The sequence below is a fragment of the Piliocolobus tephrosceles genome, chromosome 8 (genome assembly GCF_002776525.5).
Source record: "Piliocolobus tephrosceles isolate RC106 chromosome 8, ASM277652v3, whole genome shotgun sequence".
Classification (NCBI taxonomy): Eukaryota; Metazoa; Chordata; class Mammalia; order Primates; family Cercopithecidae; genus Piliocolobus; species Piliocolobus tephrosceles.
Window position 1 is genome coordinate 9,474,187 of NC_045441.1, and position 23,612 is coordinate 9,497,798.

Genomic DNA, 23,612 nt, shown 5'->3' on the forward strand with positions numbered 1-23,612 from the left:
GATTTCTTTTAAAGTCTAAAATACAACTGGGCTAGGTGCAGTGGACCCCGCCTGTAATCCCAGCATTTTGGGTGGCTGAGGCGGGCGGATCGCTTGAGCCCAGGAATTCAAGACCAGCCTGGAAAACATGGTGAAACCCTGTCTCTACAAAAAATTTTAAAATCAGCTGGGTGTGGTGGCTCATGCCTGTAGTTCCAGCTACTCCGGAGGCTGAAATGAGAGGATCACTTGAGCCCAGGAGACCAAGGCTGCAGAATTGTGCCACTGCAATCCAACTTGGGTGACAACTGAGCGGAGCCCCTGTTTTTGAGACAAAATCTCAAAAACAAACAACAAACAAAACCCCAAACAACAACAACAACAACAACAAAACCCACTGTACTTAAAGGAGGGTAATAGAAATATGTTGTGGCATAGGCTGGGGAGGAAAAGAGAGCTAAGTGATCATTTTCAAAAGTGGAAAATTCATTGATAATATCTAAAACTAAAAACTCCACAGGCAGCAATTTAAGTGTAATATTAGAGATGTGGAAGAAAATACCCCCAAAATTAGGTAAAAAGGAGAAAAACCGTTTCTTTTATAAAGAGGAATCTATAAGGATGTGGGTAAGAACGTTTTTTAGCTGGGCGCAGTGGCTCAAGCCTGTAATCCCGGCACTTTGGGAGGCCGAGACGGGTGGATCACGAGGTCAGCAGATGGAGACCATCCTGGTTAACACGGTGAAACCCCGTTTCTACTAAAAAATACAAAAAACTAGCCGGGTGAGGTGGCAGGCGCCTGTAGTCCCAGCTACTAGGGAGGCTGAGGCAGGAGAATGGCATAAACCCAGGAGGCGGAGCTTGCAGTGAGCTGAGATCCGGCCACTGCACTCCAGCCTGGGCGACAGAGCAAGACTCTGTCTCAAAAAAAATATAAAAAAAAAAAAAAAAAAAAAAAAAAAAAAAAAAAAAAAGAACGTTTTTTAAAATGCAGTTTAAAAATTTTTTAAATTGTTATTGTTTTGATAAAAGAGATGGGTCTTGCCATATTACCCAGGGTGGTCTCAAACTCCTGGGCTCAAGTGATCCTCTCGCCTTGGCTTCCCAAAGTGCTGGGATTATAGGTGTGAGCCCACATCCCCAGCTCACCAATGTTGACCAAAATAATAATAATAATAAGTTAAAAGGTCAGAAAAGTACTTGGAGGCTGGGCATGGTGGCTCATGCCTGTAATCCCAACACTTTGGGAGACCAAGACGGGTGGATCACCTGAGGTCAGGAGTTCGAGACCAGCCTGGCCAACATGGCGAAACCCCATCTCTACTAAAAATACAAAAAGTTAGCCAGGCATGATGGAAGGTGCCTGTAATCCTAGCTACTCGGGAGGCTGAGGCAGGAGAATCCCTTGAACTCGGGAGGCAGAGGCTGAGATCTCACCATTGCACTCCAGCCTGGGCGACAGAGTGAGACTCTGTGTCAAAAAAAAATAAAAAGAAAGAAAGAAATTAAAAAAGGACTTGGAGATGGAGAAGGGCAGCAGAGTAGATAGAGCAAGAAGAGAGCAGGAGGGATGGAGACTTAGCCAAGAAGGAAGGAAAGTGGTTGGGATGGGTGAGGGGAGTCTGAAAAGGGAAGGGAAGTGTCTGACAGCAGTGGCTTGAGGGGAGAGGAGGAGAGGTGGATGGTGGGAAGCAGGTGCAGTGGAGATCGGGGTTGGACATGGGAATGGAGGAGGCACTCACCGGGGCCTCGGACATGAGCACGGGGTGCAAGTTTGGCTCAGACTTGACGTGTTTGCTGTAGGTATGATCCAGGATGGCTCGGAAGCACTCCCAGTCCTCGACTGGGGCCAGAAGAGCAGAGTGGAGACAGGCAGGAGGGCAGGCAGGGGTAGGGACAGGAAGAAAAGGAGGGAGAAAGGCCAAGCCCAAAGGAGGGTCAGTGAGTCCAGGTCCAGGGGAACGTCCCCCCTTCCCAGAAACCTGGTGGGCCCCTGGGAAGGGAATCCAGCGAGAAGAACCCTGGCAGCAAGAAGAACCCTGGGGCTGCAAGGAAGACTCCTTGGGGAGTGGGGGCTGCTATGTCCCAGATCGTGGGGAGTGGGCTCCCTATCTGTCAGGAGGTGATGGGTGGGGGCCCCTTACTCATGCCATTCTTGAGGGGCGACATGACCTCCGCTCCATCCCGAGGCACGTGCAGGGCATTGGTGTCGATGTGGAAGATCTTCCCTTTCTTCTCTTTGTCCCCCTCCAGCTCCAGCCCGCCCCCCTCCTCCGCGGCCAGCAGCCCCACTGTGGTGGGGAAGTCAGCCTGGTGGGGAAGGGTTGGGGGAGGATCGGCAGGGAGAGGGGTCACCGTCTTGCCCCTGTCCAGCCCCACAGCAGGGTCCTCAGCCCGCCCCTGGGTTTATTCCCACATTCCCGCTCAGCAGAGTTTCTGGGCGATCTAGGAGAGCCGTGGGTCACTGGAAAGCCTGAAGAAGGGTCCGGAGCCCCTGGGATTTAGAGAGGAGACTGGAAGGCTCACCTTGGGACAGTCCTCCCCAGCGTACCCAGCGCGGACTGAGAAGGAGCCAATGTCAAAGACCAGCGCCCCCACCTCATCTGTGAGGGGAGACAGGCCTGTAAGGGGACCTCCCCTGAACTCTCTCCCGCTAGGTCGTTCCGAGAGAAAGTCAGGGCAGAGCCACAGTCTCGCCACCTTCAACACCAGTCTGGGGCTGGTGGGAACTGGGCCTGGAGTCCGAGGTCCTGGGACTGGGAGTGGGGGCATCATACCTCCAGGGTCCCTTCTTGCCCACTGGCCTTGCTCAGGCCACCCTCCCGACGGGAAAGGAAGGGGCCGGGGCCAGGTGGAGGTGGGTTGCAAGGTAGAGAGGTTGGGCCAGGGGAGGCGGGAGACCCGAGCCTGGGACTGGACCCGTTCATACGCGGAGGTGACAGGCCCCGGGATGCCCAGAGCTCGGATGGATGGCGCAGGTTCGGAACGCAGGGGGCCGGAGGCTCGCTCACCTCCGCCGTAGACGCCCCCGCTCATAGTGCCCTCTGCGCTGCTAGCGGCCCGTGGGCGGCGGCGGGATCAGCACCGAGGTGGCCGGACAGCTCCCGGGATCCCTGGCGGGGCGGGGCGCGCGGCGACCAATTGGGAGGCCGGATCCCCCGCCCCCAACGGCGCCGCCGATTGGCTGCCAGACGAGACAATGACCGGACCGGGGCCGCTGATTTAAAGGGGAAGATACCCTCCGTTAGGCGACCAGGAGGAGATGGGGCAGGGGCCGCCTAGCAGGGAGTTAGAGACCGTCGCTAAGGAACGGGCAGCAGAGAGGAGAGCAGGGAAGAGGCGGAGACCAGGACTCTGCAGGACGACTGATGAGGTCCCTACCCCCTTGCTTTTTGTTTTTATTAATTTTTTTGGTGGAAACGGAGGTCTTGTTACGTTGCCCAGGCTGGTCTCGAACTCCAGAGCTCAAGCGATCCTCCTCAGCCTCCCAGATAGCAGGGATTACAGGCAGGTGCCAGCACTCCTGGCTAATTAAAAAATTTTTTTTGTGGAGAGAGGGTCTTGCTCAGGTTGATCTCGAACTCCTGGCCTCAAGCAATCCTCCCACCTCAGCTTCTCAAAGTACTGTGTCCGACCTCTACCCCCTTACTTTTTAAAGCAAGACTGCGGAGAGAGCTCCACTCCCCAGAAGGGTCATCTATCTTCAGGCTGCTCTGAGCTGGGTTCTGCCACACCCAGGCCTAAATGGAATTGCCGGGCGAGGGAGGGAAGGGAAGATTAAGAGAGGGACCAGAGGGGGTGGGGGTGTGTCTCCATCTCTCTCTGGTTTTTCCTTTTTTTTTTTTTTTTAAGAGACTGGGTCTTGCTACCTTGCCCAGGCTGGTCTTGAACTCCTGGCCTCAATGTCCCAAAGTGCTGGGATTAAAAGCATGAGCCACCGTGTCCAACTTCCCCCCTTTTGTCTTTCGCTGGCCCCTCTTTTCCTTGCCTTGCTCTGCCCCCACCCCCACCCCCAGTACCTGGGCCTTATACATGTGTACACATGCTTACGCACATATACATACGTTCACACACAGGCATTCAGCCCACCTGGCTTTAGCTTCTTTTCTCCATCTCTCTCTCTCTTCAGTGCCTGTTTTCCTAAGGAGGCATTTATCAACAAGAGGGTTTTTGTTTCTTTTCTTTTTGAATTGGGGTCTTCTGTCACCCAGGTTGGAGTGCAGTGGCACGCTCACAGCTCACCATAACTTTGAACTCCTGGGTTCAAGTGATCCTCTCGCCTCAGCCTCCTGAGTAGCTGGGACTTACAGGTGCACACCACCACACCTGGCTTTTTTTGTTTGTTTGCTTGTTTTAGAGAAGGGCCCTCACTATGTTGCCCAGTCTGGTCTTGAACTCCTGGCCTCAAGCGATCCTCCCACCTTGGCTTCCTGAGTCATTGGGATTACAGGCGTCAGCCGCAGCGCCGGACTAACAACAGGGTTTTCTACTGCTTGGGTCCCAGGTTATTCTGGGCTCCTGGCACCACGGTTTTGGTAGCAAAGGCAAAGGAGCAGCTCTGACAACTTGGGGTAGCTGAGGGACTCTTATGTGAGGGTGTGTGTGTCTGTATGTATGTGTCTATGTGTGTTGGCGTATGGGTGCATGTGTGTACATATGCACATATGAATGCTTGTGTGTGTTGAGTATGTGCCCGTCTCATACTCAAGAGTATGGGGCGAGGGAGCTTTGAGACCAGAGATAGCACAGGAAGAGGATACTATGTGAGGTCCGCATGCCCCTGAAGGTTCTCTGCTCACCACATGCCCACCCTGGAAGAGACTCCACCCCTCCCCGGCCAAAGAACAGATGGCTTGAGCTGGCTCATGGATTACCTACTGATGACGGTGGCATTTCAATGCCTAGGGTTGGTTCCAAGTCCAGACTTGGATTCTAAGACTGAAAGGGTCCAGGTTTCAGCGGGAGTGGTGAGCTGTAGGGGAGAGGGCTGACTCAGGAGCTGAGAGAATGAGATTTTTCCAGAGTGACCCTAGGTCAGTCCATTGAGGCCTGGAGGAATTGAGTGGATCTCTTAAAGTGCTTACATTTCTTTTTTTCTTTTTAAGCCAGGGTCTCACTCTGTCGCCCAGGCTGGAGTGCAGTGGTGCAATCTCGACTCACTGCAACATCTCCCTCCCGAGTTTAAACAATTCTTCTGCCTCAGCCTCCCAAGTAGCTGGGGTTATAGGTGCGTGCGACCACTCCTGGCTTTTTTTTTTTTTTTTTTTTTGTATTATTTTTAGTAGAGACAGGGTTTCACCATGTCGGCCAGGTTGGTCTTGAGCTCCTGACCTCAAATGAATGACCCACCTCTGCCTCCCAAAGTGCTGGGATTACAGGCATGAGCCACCATGCCCAGCCAAGTGCTTGCATTTCTTATCGTTTTAAAATGCTGAGGTGAGGATGAAAGGAATGTTGGGGTGGAAAGTGATTCTGTTCATCTTACCCCTCTCCTTTTGTTGACATTTAATGATGTTGCCTCACTTACTCTGAAGTTTACCTTGCCAATTCCTACTATCCCTTCTTTCCTCCCTACCACCCTAACCGTCTCAGATTTAGAAACTTGCTCAGTCAGGGCATGTGGTGGCTCATGCCTGTAATCCCGGCACTTTGGGAGGCCGAGGTGGGAGGATTGCTTGAGGCCAGGAGTTTGAGACCAGCCTGGGCAACACAGAGACCCCATCTCTCAAAAAAAAAAAAAAAAAAAAAAAAAAAAGAAGAAGAAGAAGAAGAGGAAGAAAAAGAAGAAGAAAAGAAACTTCCCCATTCTTGACTGGGAATGGTGGCTCACACGTGTAATCCCAGCACTGTGGGAGGCCAAGGCAGGCGTAACACTTGAGGTGAGGAGTTCAAGACCAGCCTGGCCAACATTGTGAAATCTCGTCTCTACTAAAAATAAAAAAAATTAGCTGGGTGTGGTGGTGCAAGCCTGTAGTCCCAGCTACTCGGGAGGCTGAGTTAGGAGAGTCACTTGAACCTGGGAGGTGGAGGTTGCAGTGAGCCAAGATCGCACCATTGCACTCCAGCCTGGGTGACAGAGCAAGACTCCATCTAAAAAGAATAATAAAAAACAAAAGGAAACTTGTCCAATCTGTCCAGGCATGGTGATGTGTGCCTGTAGGGGTTTTACAGGTTTGGTTTGGTTTTGTTTTTTCCAGCTAGAACCTGAGCTCTGTCCTGGATCAGACAGTCTGCTGGGATCAGAGCCAGGATTAGAACCCACAGCTCTTATCAGCCAGTTGAGATATGCCTTTGTTTCCTAACATCTCTGTGTTTCTCACCAAGCTGTGCTATCTCTGTCTGTAGAACAGCTGGCAGTGAGGCCCCCATCTGATTCTGGAGTCAGTGTCTAGCTGAAAGCTGGGTACACAGGACTATTCAGTAAGTGTCCCTGTGGATGTGTTGAGGCCTTAATATTATTACACATAACTTGGAAATCTGCAGTCTATTTGGTAATGAGCAGTGAATTTTCTTCTCATGGCTGGGGGGAAGCTACAGTTTGCTAACTACAGGGCAGGACTTGATTTAACTCTCAGTCAACTGTGACCAATTTTCTTTTGTCATGGGATCCTAACATAAGATTCTAGTATATAAGCCGGGCGCTGTGGCTGAAGCCTGTAATCCCAGCACTTTGGGAGGCCGAGACGGGCGGATCACGAGGTCAGGAGATCGAGACTATCCTGGCTAACACGGTGAAACCCCGTTTCTACTAAAAAATACAAAAAACTAGCCGGGTGACGTGGCGGGCGCCTGTAGTCCCAGCTACTCGGGAGGCTGAGGCAGGAGAATGGCATGAACCTGGGAGGCGGAGCTTGCAGTGAGCTGAGATCCGGCCACTGCACCCCAGCGGGGGAAAAGAAGCCTCGTCCCCAAAAAAAAAAAAAAAAAAAAAGATTCTAGTATATTATGGAAGTGGTTAGGATAAAGCAATTAATACATTTCACTTGTCCATTCATTGATTCAACAAATATCCTTTTTTTTTTTTTAAGAGACAAGTGCTGGACATGGTGGCTTATGTCTATAAACCCAGCACTTTGGGAGACCAAGGCAGGAAAATGGCTTGAACCCTGGAGTTAGAGACCAGCTTGAGCAACATATCAAGAACCCGTCTCTACAAAAGGTTTTCTAAAAAATTAGCCAGGCACGTTGGTGTGATCCTGTAGTCCCAGCTACTCGGGAGGATGAAGCAAGAGGATCACTTGAGTCCAAGAGGTTGAGGCTATAGTGAACCATGATCGTGCTACTGCACTCCAACCTGGGCAACCGAGCAAGACCATGTCTCAAGAAATAAAATAAAGAGACAGAGTCTTGCTTTATTGCTCAGCTGGAGTGCAGTGGTATGGTCATGGATCAGTGCAGCCTCGAACTCCCGGGTTCAAGATCCTCCTGCGTTGGCCTTCCAAAATGCTGGGATTACAAGCATGAGCCCTGTGCCTGGCCAAGAAACATCTTTGATGCCTACTGTGTAGCAGGCACCATGCTATGCATAGGAGGGATACTGAGATGGGTGAGATACAGGGTATCCTTGCTCTCAAGGAGCTTGGGTGCAGTGGGGAGCTCAGATATGCACAGAAGAGAGGTGAAAAGGAGGACAGGGCTGGTTGCGGTGGCTCACATCTGTAATCCCAGCACTTTGGGAGGCCGAGGTGAGCGGATCATTTAAGGTGAGGATTTCAAGACCAGCCTGACAAATATGGTGAAATCCTGTCTCTACTAAAAATACAAAAAATTAGCTGGGCATGGTGGCACGCACCTGTAATCCCAGCTACTCAGGAGGCTGAGGCAGGACAATGGCTTGAAACTGGGAAGCAGAGGGTGCAGTGGGCCAAGATTGTACCACTGCACTCCAGCCTGGGTGACAGAGTGAGACTCTACCTCAATAAAAAAAATAAAAAATAAATAAACAAATAAATAATGTAATCCCAGCACTTTGGGAGACCGAGGCGGGTGCATCATGAGGTCAGATGGAGACCATCCTGTCTAACACAGTGAAACCCCGTCTCTACTAAAAAAAAAATACAAAAAATTAGCCGGGTGTGGTGGTGGGAGCCTGTAGTCCCAGCTACTCGGGAGGCTGAGGCAGGAGAATGGCGTGAACCCGGGAGGTGGAGCTTGCAGTGAGCCGAGATCGTGCCACTGCACTCCAGCCTGGGCAACAGAGCAAGACTCTGTCTCAAAAAAAAAAAAAAGGAGGCCCGGAGGAGGGAGGGGCTACCTGTCTCTGAGAATCCAGGAAATCTTCTAGAAATGAAGTTGGAGATAAATTGTGAAGGATGAGGCCATGTACTGTGGCTCATGCCTGTAATCGCAGCACTTTGGGAGGCTGAGGCAGGTGGATCACCTGAGGTCAGGAGTTTGAGACCAACCTGACCAACATGGCAAAACCCCATCCCTACTAAAAATACAAAAAGTTAGCTGGGTGTCGTGATGGGCACCTGTAGTCCCAGCTACCTGGGAGACTGAGACAGAAGAATCACTTCAACCTGGGAGGTGGAGGTTGCAGTGAGCTGAGATTGTACCATTGCATTCCAGCCTGGGCAACAAGAGTGAAACTTCATCTCAAAAACAAACAAACAAAAACGGTGAAGGATGAATAGAAGCTCATAGGTGAAGAAGGTGGGAAAGATATCCCACAAAGAGAACACATGGACAGAGGTCTAAGGACATGAAAACTGTTGGAATATGTAGAAATAGGAGTTCAGTCTAGACGGAGGGTTGGATGTGAGCCGCTGACAGAGGTCAGTGTCAGGAGGAGATGAGACGAAGTAATTAATGACCAACTGGAGGAGGTCAAGGCTGCAGTGAGCTATGATCACACCATTGCAGCCTGGGTGACAGAGTGAGATACTGTCAAATAAAATAAAATAAAATAAAATAAATAAAATAAAATAATAAAATAAAATAAAATAAAATAAAATAAAATAAAATAAAATAAAACCAATGTGTTCATGCCTACAACTGTTTCTGTTTGTCTATTTTTCTTTCTTTCTTTCTTTTCTTAGACTGAGTCTCACTCTGTCGCCCAGGCTGGAGTGCAGTGGCGCCATCTCAGCTCACTGCAACCTCCACCTCCTGGGTTCAAACAATTGTCTGCCTCAGCCTCCCGAGTAGCTGGGATTACAGGCGCCCGACACCACACCTGGCCAGTTTTTGTATTTTAGGTAGATACGGGGTTTCACCTTCTTGGCCGGGCTGGTCTTCAACTCATGACCTTGTGATCCACCTGCCTCAGCCTCCCAAAGTGCTGGGATTACAGGCGTGAGCCACCACACTGGGCCTTCCCTTTTTCGTTTTAGAGAGAGAGTCTTGCTTTTCACCCAGGCTAGAGTGCAGTCATGCACCACTGCAGCCTCAAACTCCTGAGCTCAGATGATCCTCCCACTTTGGCCTCCTGAGTAGCTGGGACCACAGGCAAGCGCCACCATGCCTGGATTCTTTTTCTTTGTCTTTTTTTTTTTTTTTTTTTTTTTTTTGGTAGAAACAGGGTCTTGCTATGTTTCCCAGGCTGGCTTTTTTTTTTTCCCTTTGAGACGGAGTCTCGCTCTGTCGCCCAGGCTGGAGTGAAGTGGTGTGATCTCAGCTCACTGCAACCTCCGCCTTTTGGATTCAAGTGATTCTCCTGCCTCAGCCTCCTGAGTAGCTGGGATTACAGGCGTGCACCACCAGGTCCAGCTAATTTTTTTGTATTTTTAGTAGAGACAGAGTTTCACCATGTTGGCCAGGCTGGTCTTGAACTCCTGGCCTCAAGCGATTCATCCACCTTGGCTTCCCAAAGTGTTGGGATTACAGGCGTGAGCCACCACGCTCCGCCAAACTATTGTTTTTTTTTAAACCAGACCCAAAGTGTCTACTGTGTGCCAGGCATTGTTATGAATGCTTTACATACATCACATCACTTAGTCCTCATAACAACCAGATTATTTTCCCCATTTTGCAGGGGAAACAAAGACACAGAGAGATTGAGGAATTTGCCCAAAGTCACTCAGCTGGTAAGTGACAGAGCTGAGATCTGAACCAAAGTATGTGAAAAGTGCTGATCCTGGAGCAAATGTCAAGTTTTCATTCATTCCATAAATATTCTCTATTTGCCTGATAGACACTGGGAATAAAAATGGCTCATAGGAAGATGGATGATTAAACAAATCATTCAGTAAAGTGATCTGGAGAGCTTCACATTCCATGGCCACGTTCAGGCTGGCCAAACTTGAGCCTGGTGATGATGTCTGAGGTGCTAGGGCCGGGCCTAGGCACCACAGATCCCACATCTTGGAAATGATTTGGCATTTTGTGAGGGTCTGTTCCTTGTTACTGAGCTCTCACCCAGGATTCTATTTTTTTGTTTTGTTGTTTTGTTTTGTCTTTTTTGAGACAGGATTTCATTCTGTCACCCAGGCTGGAGTGCAGTGGCGTGATCACAGCTCACTGCAGCCTCAATCTCCCGGAGTCAAGCAAACCTTTTGCTTCAGTCTCCCAAGCAGCTGGGACAACAGGCACATGCCACTACACCCAACTGATTTTTTTTTTTTTCTTGAGACGGAGTCTTGCTCTGTTGCCCAGGCTGGAGTTCAGTGGCATGATCTTGGCTCACTGCAATCACTGCCTCCCAAGTTCAAGTGATACTCCTGTCTCAGCCTCCCGAGTAGCTGGGACTACAGGAACGTACCACCACGCCTGGCTAATTTTTGTATTTTTAGTAGACACAGGGTTTTGCCATGTTGGCCAGGCTGGTCTCAAACTCGTGACCTCAGGTGATCTACCCGCCTTGGCCTCCCAAAGTGCTGGGATTACAGGTGTGAGCCACCATGCCCAGCCTGACTTTTGCATTTTTTGCAGAGATGAGGTTTTGCCATGTTGCCCAGGCTGGTCTCGAACTCCTGACCTCAAGCAATCCACCTGCCTCAGCCTTGAAAGGTGCTGAGATTACAGGTCTGAGCCACTGTACCCGGCCTTCACCCAGTCTTCGGCCAGATAAACCAAGTTCCTTGGCTTCACAGGGAGCCCCGGTTCCAGGATGGATGGCAAGTGCCCAGAAATACACAGTCCAGTAAAGGCTTCAACACGAATGGAGCCGGCATTGCAATAGCACACAAACAGCATTGCGGTGAAGGAAGCAATAAGTAAACTAAGCCCCAGGAAATGGCCCGGGTTTTTCTGGCAGACAAGGAAGTGGAGCTGGAGGAGGGGTGAAAGGCATTCTGAGTTGAGGGGACAAGACCTGGCCTTTGTGTCATGCAAAGAAGTTGACTCTTCTCCTGGAATCCCCTGGGAACTACTGCAAGATTTTGAACAGAAGGGTTATTGATCCAACTGGCCTTTTAGAAAGATATCTCTGGCAGCCATTTGGTAGATTGATTAGAGAGGTACTAAGCTAGAGGCCAGGAAATGGGCAGAAATCAAGGTAATAGCAATTGGCACACCGTAGAAGGGATGGATTTAAGCAGTATTCAAGAGATAGCATTGGGCTGGGCACAGTGGCTCATGCCTGTAATCCGAATACTTTGGGAGGCTGAGGCAGGAAGATCACTTGAGGCCAGTGTTGGAGACCACGTTAGGCAACATATCGAGACCCCATCTCTACAGAAAAAAAATTTTTTTAAATTAGCCTATTGTGGTGGTGTGTGCCTGTAGTTCTAGCTACTCAGGAGGCTGAGGCAAGAGGATCACTTGAGCCCAGGAGGTTGAGGCTACCAAAAAAACAAAAAAGAGAGAGAGAGAGCGGTAACATTAACATGATAGATCCACTAGGCATAGACTGCTACTCTTATACCATCTCCCATTGCCCTTCTTTGTTTATTATGATTATCATCAATTATTGTTTTTTTGAGACAGGGTCTCACTCTGTCACCCAGGCTGGAATGCAGTGGTGTGATCATAGCTCACTGCAGCGTCAATCCTCTGGGCTCACGGGATCCTCCCACCTCAGCCTCATGAGTTGCTGGGACTATAGGCACAAATGCCACCACATCCGGTTAATTAATTAATTAATTTTTATCTTTAGTAAACACGAAGTCTCACTATGTTGCCCAGGCTGGTTTCGAATTCCTGAGCTCAAGCAATCTTTCTCCTTCGGCCCCCAAAGTGCTGAGATTACAGGTGCAAGTCACCATGCCCAGACTATTTTATTATTTTTTATTATTTTTATTTATTTTATTATTTTTACTTTTTTGAAACGGAGTCTCGCTCTGTCGCCCGGGCTGGAGTGCAGTGGCCGGTTCTCAGCTCACTGCAAGCTCCGCCTCCCGGGTTTATGCCATTCTCCTGCCTCAGCTTCCGAGTAGCTGGGACTACAGGCGCCTGCCACCTTGCCCGGCTAGTTTTTGTATTTTTTAGTAGAGACGGGGTTTCACCGTGTTAGCCAGGATGGTCTCGATCTCCTGACCTCGTGATCCGCCCGTCTCGGCCTCCCAAAGTGCTGGGATTACAGGCTTGAGCCACCGCGCCCGGCCTATTTTTTATTTTTTATAGAGACACTGTCTCACTATGTTGCCCAGGCTGGTCTCGAACCCCTGGGCTCAAGTAATCCCCCTGCCTTGGCCTCCTAAATTGCCTTCTTTGTTAATAATGTTTTAGCTGGGTACATGGATAGAGACTACATGTCCCAGCCTTCCTTGCATCTGACCAACTTCTTTTTTTCATTTTAATTAATTAATTAATCAATTTTTATTAATTAACTTATTTTTTTGAGATAGAGTCTCGCTCTATTGCCCAGGCTGGACTGCAGTGGCGCAAACTCAGCTCACTGCTCTGCCTCCCAGGTTCACGCCGTTCTCCTGCCTCAGCCTCCCTAGTAGCTGGGACCACAGGCGCACGCTGCCACGACTGACTACTTTTTTTATATTTTTAGTAGAGATAGGGTTTCACCATGTTAGTCAGGATGGTCTCGATCTCCTGACCTCGTGATCCACCCGCCTCAGCCCCCCAAAGTGCTGGGATTACAGGCCTGACCCACAGGGCCCGGCCGTTTTAATTTATTTTTTATTAGAAATGTAAATAATAGAGATGAGGGTCTTGCTATGTTAACCAGGCTGGTCTTGAACTCCTGGCCTCAAGCGAACCTTCTTCTGGCCTCCCAAAGTACTGGAATTACAGGCACTGTGTCCAGCTGCATCTGGACAACTTCTGAGCAGGTTAGTGGTGTCCTTAATCAGGAGAGGACCTGTGCTTCCCACTTTACCCCCCTTCCCACATTCAGATATGATGGTGATTTCTGCCTAGGACTCATGGAACAGAGAGATAGAAGCCACATGTTTAAGACGGCAGAGACTGGCCAGGTGCCGTGGCTTATGCCTGTAATCCCAGCACTTTGGGAGCCTGAGGCGGGCAGACTTGAGGTCAGGAGTTCAAGACCAGTCTGGTCAACTTGGTGAAACGCCGTCTCCACTAAAAATACAAAACTTAGCCGGGTGTGGTGGCACACACCTGTAATCCTAGCTACTCGGGGGCTGAGACAGGAGAATCACTTGAACCTGGGAGGTGGAGGTTGCAGTGAGGCAAGATCGAGCCACTGCACTCCAACTCGAGTGACAGAGCGAGACTCCATCTCAAAAACAAAACAAAACAAAACAAAACAAAAACAAAAGACAAAACAAAACAAAAAACAGAAAAGAAAAGAAAAAAAAGATGGCAGAGATGTCCCCACAGTCCTGGAGTGTCTATTTTGAGGTTAAGTCACTGAATTTTGGGGAATTCTTTGTTATAGCCACTTCGACTATACCCTAACTAATTGACCATCCTTTGGATATGGGGAGGGAGGGCCTGGGAAATACTGGAGTGGGTGCTGGTGTCGTCAACTGGGCCAGAAGATTCAGGGAAGGGATAAGGTTGGGCATGGTGGGGCTCAGGGGAAGATGATTAACTTAGTTTTGAATATGTTGAATGTGAGATGTCTGCAAACAGTGGTGTGTAGTAAATGGTTTTTGTTTGTTTTGAGACAGGGTGTTGCTCTGTCACTCAGGCTGGAGTGCAGTGGTGCGATCAGAGCTTACTGCAGCCTCCAACTCCTGGGCTCAAGCAATCCTCTCACCTCAGCCTCCTGAGTAGCTGGGACTACAGGCATGCCACCATGCCTGGATAATTTTTAATTTTTTTAAAGATGGGGTCTCACTCCATTGCCCAGGCTAGTCTCAAACTCCTGGTGATGAGCCACCATGCCTAACAACCAACTCTTCAAAAAGGGGGAGCCCTGATCGGAAGCATTTGCCAATGTCCATGATGTAAATAGAGCCACCATGGCTGAGTTCAAGTTCCTACTATCTTATTTTATTTAATTTTAATTTTACTTTTTTGAGATGGAGTTTCGCTCTTGTCGCCCAGGCTAGAGTGCAATGGCGCTATCTTGGCTCACTGCAACCTCCGCCTCTTGGGATCAAGTGGTTCTCCTGCCTCAGCCTCCCGAGTAGCTGGGATTACAGACACCCGCCACCACACCCAGCTAATTTTTTTGTATTTTTTAGTAGAGATGGAGTTTTACCATGTTGACCTCAGGTGATCCACCCACCTGGGCCTCCCAAAGTGCTGGGATTACAGGCGTGAGCCACCGCGCCTGGCTCTTCAAGTTTCTACTACCAAGATGACTTCACTGAATAAGGAGCTGGGTGTACAATGGGCACTTGTGATCTGGCATGAGCAGATGCCAGCATGCCACTGTCCATGGGCATCTAAGTGGGGATATTCAGTCAGCCGTTGAATGTACACCAAGTCGGCACATGGGGAAGAGACATCTGGGCTGGAGACAGGTTTGAGAGTGTTATGAGCAACTAGCAGGTAAAGTCACAGTAGTGGATGAAGTCACCAATGAATAACATAGAGAGTGAGAAGAGGAGGCCACAGTCAGGATTCTGGGAAAAACAATGTTTGCAGAGTGCCCTGAGGAGGAGGAGAGACTAAGAAGCCAGAACAGGTAGAGGAAGGAGGCCCTGTGACCCATCAGAGCCACATCTGCCACTTGCTCTCGAGGGTCCTGCCTTCTCAGACAAGGTGGCTACTCATTGGTCATCACCTGGCAACTCTGTCCTTCCTTGCATCTGGCCAACTTCTTTTTCCTCTCTCTTTCCTCCTGTCCTTCTCATTACCATCTAAATTAGCTCCAGTAGCTCCCATCAAAAATCAAATAACGGCAGGGCGCAGTGGCTCATGCCTGTAATCCCAGCACTTTGGGAGGCTGGGGCGAGTGGATTACCTGAGGTCTGGAGTTTGAGACCAGCCTGGCCAACATGGTGAAACCTTGTCTCTACTAAAAATATCAAAATGAGTCGGGCGTGGTGACGCATGCCTGTAATCCCAGCTACTTGGGAGACTAAGGCAGGAGAATCGCTTGAACACGGGAAGTGGAAGTCGCAGTGAACCGAGATCGCGGCACCACTGCACTCCAGCCTGGGTGACAGAGCAAGACTCTTTTTCAAAGAAAAAAAAAAAAAAAAAAAAAAAAAATATATATATATATATATATATATATACACACACACACACACACAATTTTTCTGTGGAGACAGGATCTCTACAATTTTTTTTTGTAGAAATGGGATCTTGCTATGTTGCCCAAGCTGGCCTCAAGCCATCCTCTTGCCTCAGCCTCCCAAAGTGCTGGGATGACAGGCATGAGCCACCACGCCCAGCCTAAAACATATATGCATCTTTTTTTTTTTTTTTTTGATGGAGTTTTGCTCTTGTTGCCCAGGCTGGAGTGCAGTGGTGCAATCTCAGCTCCCTGCAACCTGAGTTCAAGCAATTCTCCTGTCTCAGCCTCCTGAGTAGCCGGAATTACAGACACACGCCACCACACCTGGCTAATTTTTTGTATTTTTAGTAGAGACGAGGTGTCACTATGTTGGCCTGGCTGGTCTCGAACTCCTGACCTCAAGCGATCCTCCTGCCTCTGCCTCCCAAAAACATTGGGATGACAGGGATGAGCCACCATGCCTGGTCTAAAAAACCCCGACTATCTTGATTCCACTTCCTCTTCTCACAGCTGCACCAGCTTTGTACATGGTCCCCCACCAAGCTGAGATACCCAAAGTCTGGTCCACATTGTTTTTCTCCACTGCCTCACTTCTCACTCACCCATTGCAAATGCTCTAGGCAAAGCTACAGCGGCTTCTACCCAGTCCTCTGCACACTTCTCAGTGCAGGCTTGCTTCATGTCTCTGCAGCATTCAGCACAGTTTCCGAATCCTTTTTTGGAACCCTCTTTTCTTTTGGGTTCCAGAAGTCTGCATCCTCCTGATTTTCTTCTTAGTTCGCCGGCTTCTGCTTTGGCAATTTGTTCTCCACCTGACCTCTAAATGTCAGAGTTCCTCAGAGCTTGGTCTTAGGCCATCTTGTCTTTTCCCTGCACCTCTTTATGATGTCATCTGCTAGAATGTGCCACTCACTCCTGGGGCTCTGTTCCAACCCAGATTTCTCTGCTGAACTCCAGGACTGTGTCTACAGCCACGTATTAAACATTTCTCCTGGATTTCTCAAAGAACTAAAAATAGAACTACAGTTTGACCCAGCAATTTCATTACTGGGTATTTACCCAAAAGAAAAAACTCCTTTTACCAGAAAGAAATATGCACTCATATGTTCCTTGCAGCACCATTCACAAGAGCAAAGACATGGAATCAGTTTAGGTGCCCATCAACGGTGGACTGGATAAAGAAAATGGTACATATATGTTATGGAATACTATGCAGCCACAAAAATAAACGAAATGAAGAAACAAACAATTTTTTTGCAGCAACATGGATGCAGCTGGAATCCATTCTCTTAAGTGAATTTAGAGCAGGAACAGAAAACCAAATACCATATGTTCTCATTTGTAAATGGGAACTAAACATTGGGGACTCATGGACATAAAGATGGCAGCAATAGACACTGGGGACTACTGGGGGAAGAGGGAAGAAGAGGGGGCAAGGGTTGAAAACTATTAATACCTATTGGGCTGGGCACAGTGGCTCACACCTGTAATCCCAGCACTTTGGGAGGCCAAGGCAGGCAGATCACTTGAGGCCAGGAGTTCAAGACCAGCCTGGCTATCCTGGTGAAACCCCGTCTCTACTGAAAATACAAAAATTAGCCGGGCGTGGTGGTGCACACTTGTAATCCTAGCTACTTGGGAGGCTGAGGCAGAAGAACCACTTGAACCCAGGAGGTGGAGGTTGCAGTGAGCCGAGATCATGCCATTGAACTCCAGCCTGGGCAACGGAGCGAGACCCTGTCTCAAAGAAAAAAAAGAAAAAGAAAAACTACCTATTGGGTACTGTGCTCACTACATGGGTGATGGGATCAATTGTATTCCAAACCTCAGTGTCACACAATTTACCCATATAACAAACCTGTGCATGTAACCCGTGAATCTAAAATAAAAGTTAAAAAAAAAAAAAAAAAAAAGAGGCCGAGCACAGTGGCTCACGCCTGTAATCCCACGACTTTGGGAGGCTGAGGTGGGCAGATCACGAGGTCAGAAGATCGAGACCATCTTGGCTAACTCAGTGAAACCCCGTCTCTACTAAAAATACAAAAAGTTAGCCAGGCCTGGTGGCGCTTGCCTGTAGTCCCAGCTACTCAGGAAGCTGAGGTAGGAGAATCACTTGAACCCAGGAGGCGGAGGTTGCAGTGGGCCGAGATCGCGCCACCGCGCTCCAGCCTGGGCAACAGAGTAAGACTCCGGCCGAGTGTGGTGGCTCACACCGGTAATCCCAGCACTTTGGGAGGCTGAGGCTGGTGGATCACTTGAGGCCAGGAGTTCGAGACCAGCTTGGGCAACATGCCAAAACCCTGTCTCTACAAAAAAAATACAAAAAAATTAGCCAAGCATGGTGGTGCGCACCAGTAGTTCCAGCTACTGGGGAGGCTGAGGTGAGAGGATCATCTGAGCCCAGGAGACTGAGGCTGCAACAAGCTGTGATCACGCCACTGCACTCCAGCCTTGGTGTCAGACTGAGACCTTGTCTCAAAAAAACAAAACCAAAAACACCAAAAAAAAAAATTTCTCCACAGGCACTTCAAACCTGAAACTTCCCAATCTTAAACTCTTGATCGAGTAGCTGGGACTACTGGCGCACGCCACCACGCCCAGCTAATTTTTTGTATTTTTAGTAGAGACGGGGTTTCACCATGTTAGCCAGGATGGTCTCGAACTCCTGACCTCGTGATCTGCCCGCCTCAGCCTCCCAAAGTGCTGGGATTACAGACGTGAGCCACCGCGCCCAGTCTCGTTTTGTTTTGAGACAGGCCTGGCTCTGTCACCCAGGCTGGAAGGCAGTGGCACAAATTTAGCTCACTGTAACCTCTGCCTCAGGAGTTCAAGGCATCTTCCCACCTCAGCCTTCTGAGTAGCTGGGACTACAGGCGCACGCCACCATGTATTTTTTTTTTGTAACGACAAAGTCTTGCTATGTTGCCCAGGCTGGTCTCGAACTCCTGGACTCAAGTGATCCGTCCACCTCAGCCTCCCAAAATGCTGGGATTACAGGTGTGATCCACCATACCTAACCCTAATCCATATTTCAATGTCCATCTGCCTCCTCTATAGATTGCAGGTTCCATGAGGAGGGTGCACCTGTCATTCACAGTTGCATCCTCATTGCCTAGGGCCGTGCCTGATACATCATCAGTATACTGTATATATACATCAGTGTATATATGTACAACAGTGATGTATACTGATATATACATCAGTAAATATCAACGGAATGAGTTAAAACAGGAAAGCTTATTAGCACAGAAACCAAAGCAGAAGCAGCAGCACACATGCCCTCTTGAGATTGACAAAATTGTGCTGTAGTCCTAGGCTGCTGGTTGTTAAGTGACTTTAGGGAAGTCACTGTGGCCATCTGCAGATTGAGGAAATTGACGTAATTATCTCTGAGGTCCCTCCCAAATTCTCATGTGTAGTTGACATCTATTATCTATTGCTTATATGTCACTGAATTGGCAGGTATGCATAAATAGAATTTGCACCTAACTACGAATGTGATTGTGTATATTTTCTTTAAAAAAAATTGGGCTTTTGTTTCTCATATTGAGAGCTCTGTTTTGCCATTGTTGAATTTCTCGCAGATTTCCCCCCGCCCACCTTCAAACTCTACTTCCTTAGACAGATTTGGCAATAGCTTTGTAAGTGATATGGACATAATTGCCTACAATAATGAAAACCTACAGGATTCTTTTTTCATTTTCCCTTTGGCATGTTTACTATTCCCTGCCCCACCAGGCAGGGAATTCTGAGTGTGTGAGTGTGTGCACCCCTTACAAAGACAACTACTATGTTACTAACCTACTTGATTTGGAAAAAACAATCGTAGGCTGGACGCAGTGGCTCACGTCGGTAATCCCAGCACTTTGGGAGGCCGAGGCGGGCGGATCACGAGGTCAGGAGTTCAAGACCAAGCTGGCCAACATGAAACCCCATCTCTACTAAAAATGCAAAAATTAGCCAGGTGTGGTGGCACGCTCCTGTAATCCCAGCTACTCGGGGGGCTGAGACAGGAGATTCACTTGAACCCAGGAGGCAGAGGGTGCAGTGAGCCGAGATTGTGCCATTGCACTCCAGTTCTGAGTGACAGAGCAAGACTCCGTCTCGAGGAAAAAAAAAAAGAAAAAACAATTGTTTTTGAAAAACGATTTATAATGTGTTTCACAGAGACTAAATGAAGAGTATGTTTTGATACTTTTTAAAAAACAATTTTGGCCGGGTGCGGTGGCTCAAGCCTGTAATCCCAGCACTTTGGGAGGCCGAGACGGGCGGATCACGAGGTCAGGAGATCGAGACCATCCTGGCTAACACGGTGAAACCCCCGTCTCTACTAAAAATACAAAAACTAGCCGGGCGAGGTGGCGGGCGCCTGTAGTCCCAGCTACTCCGGAGGCTGAGGCAGGAGAATGGCATAAACCCGGGAGGCAGAGCTTGCAGTGAGCTGAGATCCGGCCACTGCACTCCAGTCCGGGCGACAGAGCGAGACTCCGCCTCAAAAAAAAAAAAAAAAAAAAAAAAACAATTTTGTCTTTTTAGATTCCGATTCATGTGCACATGAATGTACCCACGTACATGGTTATATCTCATGATGCTGAAGTTTGGGGTACAATTGATTCCATCACCCAGGGTACAGTACCCAATAGATAGTTTTTCAACCCTTCCCACCTCTAGTAATCCCCTGTGTCTACTGTTCCCATCTTTATGTTCGTGAGTGCCCAGTGTTTAGCTCCTACTTATAAGTGAGAACATGCAGTATTTGGTTTTCTGTTCCTGCATTAATCCACTTAGGATAAAAGCCTCTAGCTGCATCCATATTGCTGCAAAGGACATGATTTCTTTCTTTTCTTTCTTTCTCTCTTTCTCTCTTTCTTTCTTTCTTGAGACGGAGTCTCGTTCTGCCGCCCAGGCTGGAGTGCAGTGGCCGGGTCTCAGCTCACTGCAGGCTCTGCCTCCTGGGTTTACGCCATTCTCCTGCCTCAGCCTCCCAAGTAGCTGGGACTACAGGCGCCCGCCACCTCACCCGGCTAGTTTTTTTGTATTTTTTTTAGTAGAGACGGGGTTTCACCGTGTTAGCCAGGATGGTCTCGATCTCCTGATCTTGTGATCCACCCGTCTCGGCCTCCCAAAGTGCTGGGATTACAGGCTTGAGCCACCGCGCCCGGCCTTCTTTTCTTTTGCCTCGCCTCCCCTCCCGTTCCCTCCCGTCCCCTCCCTCCCCCTCCCTTCCCTCCCTGCCCCCCTTTTCTTTGTTTCCTTCTTTCTTCCTTCCTTCCCTTTCTCCCCTTCCCTCCCTCCCGTCTTCCTTCCCTTCCCTCCCATCTTTCTTTCTTTCTCTTTCTTTTCTTTCTCTTTCTTTCTTTCTCTTCCTTCCTTCCTTTCTTTCCTTTCCCTCCCTCTCTCTTTCTTTCTTTCTTTTCTGCATCCATGTTGCTGCAAAGGACATGATTTCTTCTTTTTACTCTTTCTTTTTTTCTTTCCTTCCCTTCCTTCCTTCCTTCCTTCCTCTTCTTTTCTTTTCTTTCTTTTACTTTCTTTTCTCCTTTCATCTTTCTTTCTTCTTTTTTTTCTTGAGTCGAAGTCTTGCTCTGTTGCCCAGGCTGGAGTGCAGTGAGTGGTGTGATTTTGGCTCACTGCAACCTCTGCCTCCCGTGTTCAAGCAATTCTCCTGCCTCAGCCTCCCCCAGTAGCTGGGATTACAGGCGCGCGCCACCACACCCAGCTAATGTTTGTATTTTTAGTAGAGACGAGGTTTCACCATATTGGCCAGGCTCGTCTCAAACTCCTGACCTCAAGTGATCTGCCCACCTTGGCCTCTCACAGTGTTAGGATTACAGGTGTGAGCCTCATCTCATTCTTTCTTATGGCTGCGTGTTTTTATACTTCCAAATTACAAGGACTCAGTGAAGGCTATTAGTTGCCTTGACCTTCCCAAAGCAGTTCCACAATCAATCGGGTTCTCAGTAAGAATCTGAGACTTGCAGGGCAAATGCTGTCAGTACCTCCATTTAACAGATGTGGAAACTGAGGCCTAGACCTACTTTTTTTTTTTTTTTTTTTTTTGAGACGGAGTCTCTGGAGTGCAGTGGCCGGATCTTGGCTCACTGCAAGGTCCACCTCCCGGGTTAACGCCATTCTCCTGCCTCAGCCTTCCCAGTAGCTGGGACTACAGGCACCCGCCACCTCGCCCGGCTAGTTTTTTGTATTTTTTAGTAGAGACGGGGTTTCACCGGGTTAGCCAGGATGGTCTCGATCTCCTGACCTCATGATCTGGGTTTACGCCATTCTCCTGCCTCAGCCTCCCAAGTAGCTGGGACTACTTGGGAGCCCGTCTCGGCCTCCCAAAGTGCTGGGATTACAGGCTTGAGCCACCGCGCCCAGCCTAGACCTACATTCTTGTCTCTTTACAGAAAAAGTCCCTGGAGGAGGAGGTTCATCTAGAGGCTCGTACAGATATACTGGAATGTACAGTAAAGTTTTGGCTGCCGGGTTCATACCTAAACTCTAGAGCCTCAGGTCTCTTTCCACTACTAGAAGATGGGGAGAAGGCTGGGTGCTGTAGCTCACGCTTGTAATCTCAGCACTTTGGGAGGCCGAAGCGGGCACATCACCTGAGGTCAGGAGTTTGAGTGCAGCCTGGCCGACATGGTGAAACCTCGTCTCTACTAAAAATAAAAAAAAATAAAAATAAAAAAATTAGCTGGGCATGGTGGCGGGCCCTGTAATCCCAGCTACTCCAGAGGCTGAGGCAAGAGAATCGCCTGAACTGAGGAGGCAGAGGTTGCAGTGAGGCGAGATCATGCCACTGCACTGCAGCCTGGGCAATAGAGTGAGACCCTGTCTCCAAAAAAAAAAGAAGGCTGGGTGCAGTGACTCATGTCTGTAATCCCAGCACTTTGGGAAGCAGAGGCGGACGGATCACCTGAGGTCAGGAGTTCGAGATCAGCCTGGACAATACGGTGAAACCCCATCTCTACTAAAAATACAAAATTAGCCAGGCGTGGTGGCACATGCCTGTAATCCCAGCTACCCGGGGGCTGAGGCAGGAGAATCGCTTGAATCTGGGAGGCGGAGGATGCGGCGAGCGGAGATCGTGTCATTGCACTCCAGCCTGGGCAACAAGAGTAAATCTCCGTGTCACCAAAAAAAAAAAAGAAAGAAAGAAAAGGAAAGAAAGAGAGAGAGAGAGAGAGAGAGAGAAAGAAAGAAAGAAAGAAAGAAAGAAAGAAAGAAGAAAAGAAAGAAAAGAAAGAAAGAAAGAAAATGGAGAGAATGTTAGCACTTAATTTCCCAGCATTGTGAGACTTAACATATGTCAGCCTGGGCAGCATAGCGAGACCCCACCTCTACCAAAAATTTAAAAATTAGCCGGGCATGGTGGCTGGAGCATGCCTGTGGTCCCAGGTACTAGGGAAGCTGAGGCAGGAAGATCACTTGAGCCCAGGAGATTGACGTGGCAGTGACCTACCATCACGTCACTGTACTCCAATTAAAAAATAAGTGTGGGGTCAGGCGCGGTGGCTCACGCCTGTAATCCTAGCACTTTGGGAGGCCGAGACAGACGGATCACGAGGTCAGGAGATGGAGACCATCCTGGCTAACACGGTGAAACCCCGTTTCTACTAAAAATACAAAAAATTAGCCGGGTGTGGTGGCACACGCCTGTAGTCCCAGCTACTCGGGAGGCTGAGGCAGGAGAATCGCTTGAATCCGGAAGGCGGAGGTTGCAGTGAGTAGAGCTCGCACTCCAACCTGGGAGACAGACTCTGTCTGGAAAAAAAAGTGTGGAACTCAAGAAATATGAGTTGTTATTACAGTGGCAAGCCCCGAAAGGGGGTCTACAAAAGCCCAACGGGCGAAGCTGAGGAAATGCCTGGGCACGACCCTTCTCATGGCATTCCCGGGGCGCCCGCATCAGCCCGGCTGTACCCACTCAGGCTCGGGGACTTTCTCGGAATCGCGCTTCTTCTTCGAGCCGCCTCGAGGCGGGCCCCGTCCAGGTCTCTTTAGCTCCGCCCCCTGATGAGGGGGCGTGGTCTCCTCGGGGCCGGGGCGTGGCCCAACCGGGAAATGGGGCGTCGAACTCCCCTTCCCAGTCTGGAGCCACCCAATCAAGGCGGGGCGGGAGACAGATCACGTG

The 23,612-nt window shown here is 49.2% G+C and overlaps 1 protein-coding gene and 1 long non-coding RNA gene across 2 annotated transcripts in view; one reads left to right on the top strand and one right to left on the bottom strand.

Moving 5' to 3' along the window:
• ACTL6B (actin like 6B) overlaps positions 1–3,015 on the bottom strand; it is a 16,065-nt gene extending 13,050 nt beyond the window's left edge. Inside the window, exons 1-4 of the mRNA XM_023197258.3 lie at positions 2,991–3,015; positions 2,506–2,582; positions 2,124–2,289; positions 1,722–1,822 (exon numbers count right to left, since the gene is read on the bottom strand). Of these exons, the coding sequence (XP_023053026.1) occupies positions 1,722–1,822; positions 2,124–2,289; positions 2,506–2,582; positions 2,991–3,015 (369 nt within the window). The remainder of the gene's footprint in view (positions 1–1,721; positions 1,823–2,123; positions 2,290–2,505; positions 2,583–2,990) is intronic.
• A 208-nt stretch (positions 3,016–3,223) lies between these two features.
• Positions 3,224–14,839, top strand: LOC111530201. Its single transcript, XR_002727731.1, has 4 exons — positions 3,224–3,352; positions 6,325–6,399; positions 14,475–14,753; positions 14,794–14,839. It is a non-coding gene; the product is annotated as an uncharacterized LOC111530201 (long non-coding RNA).
• The last annotated feature ends 8,773 nt before the right edge of the window (positions 14,840–23,612 follow it).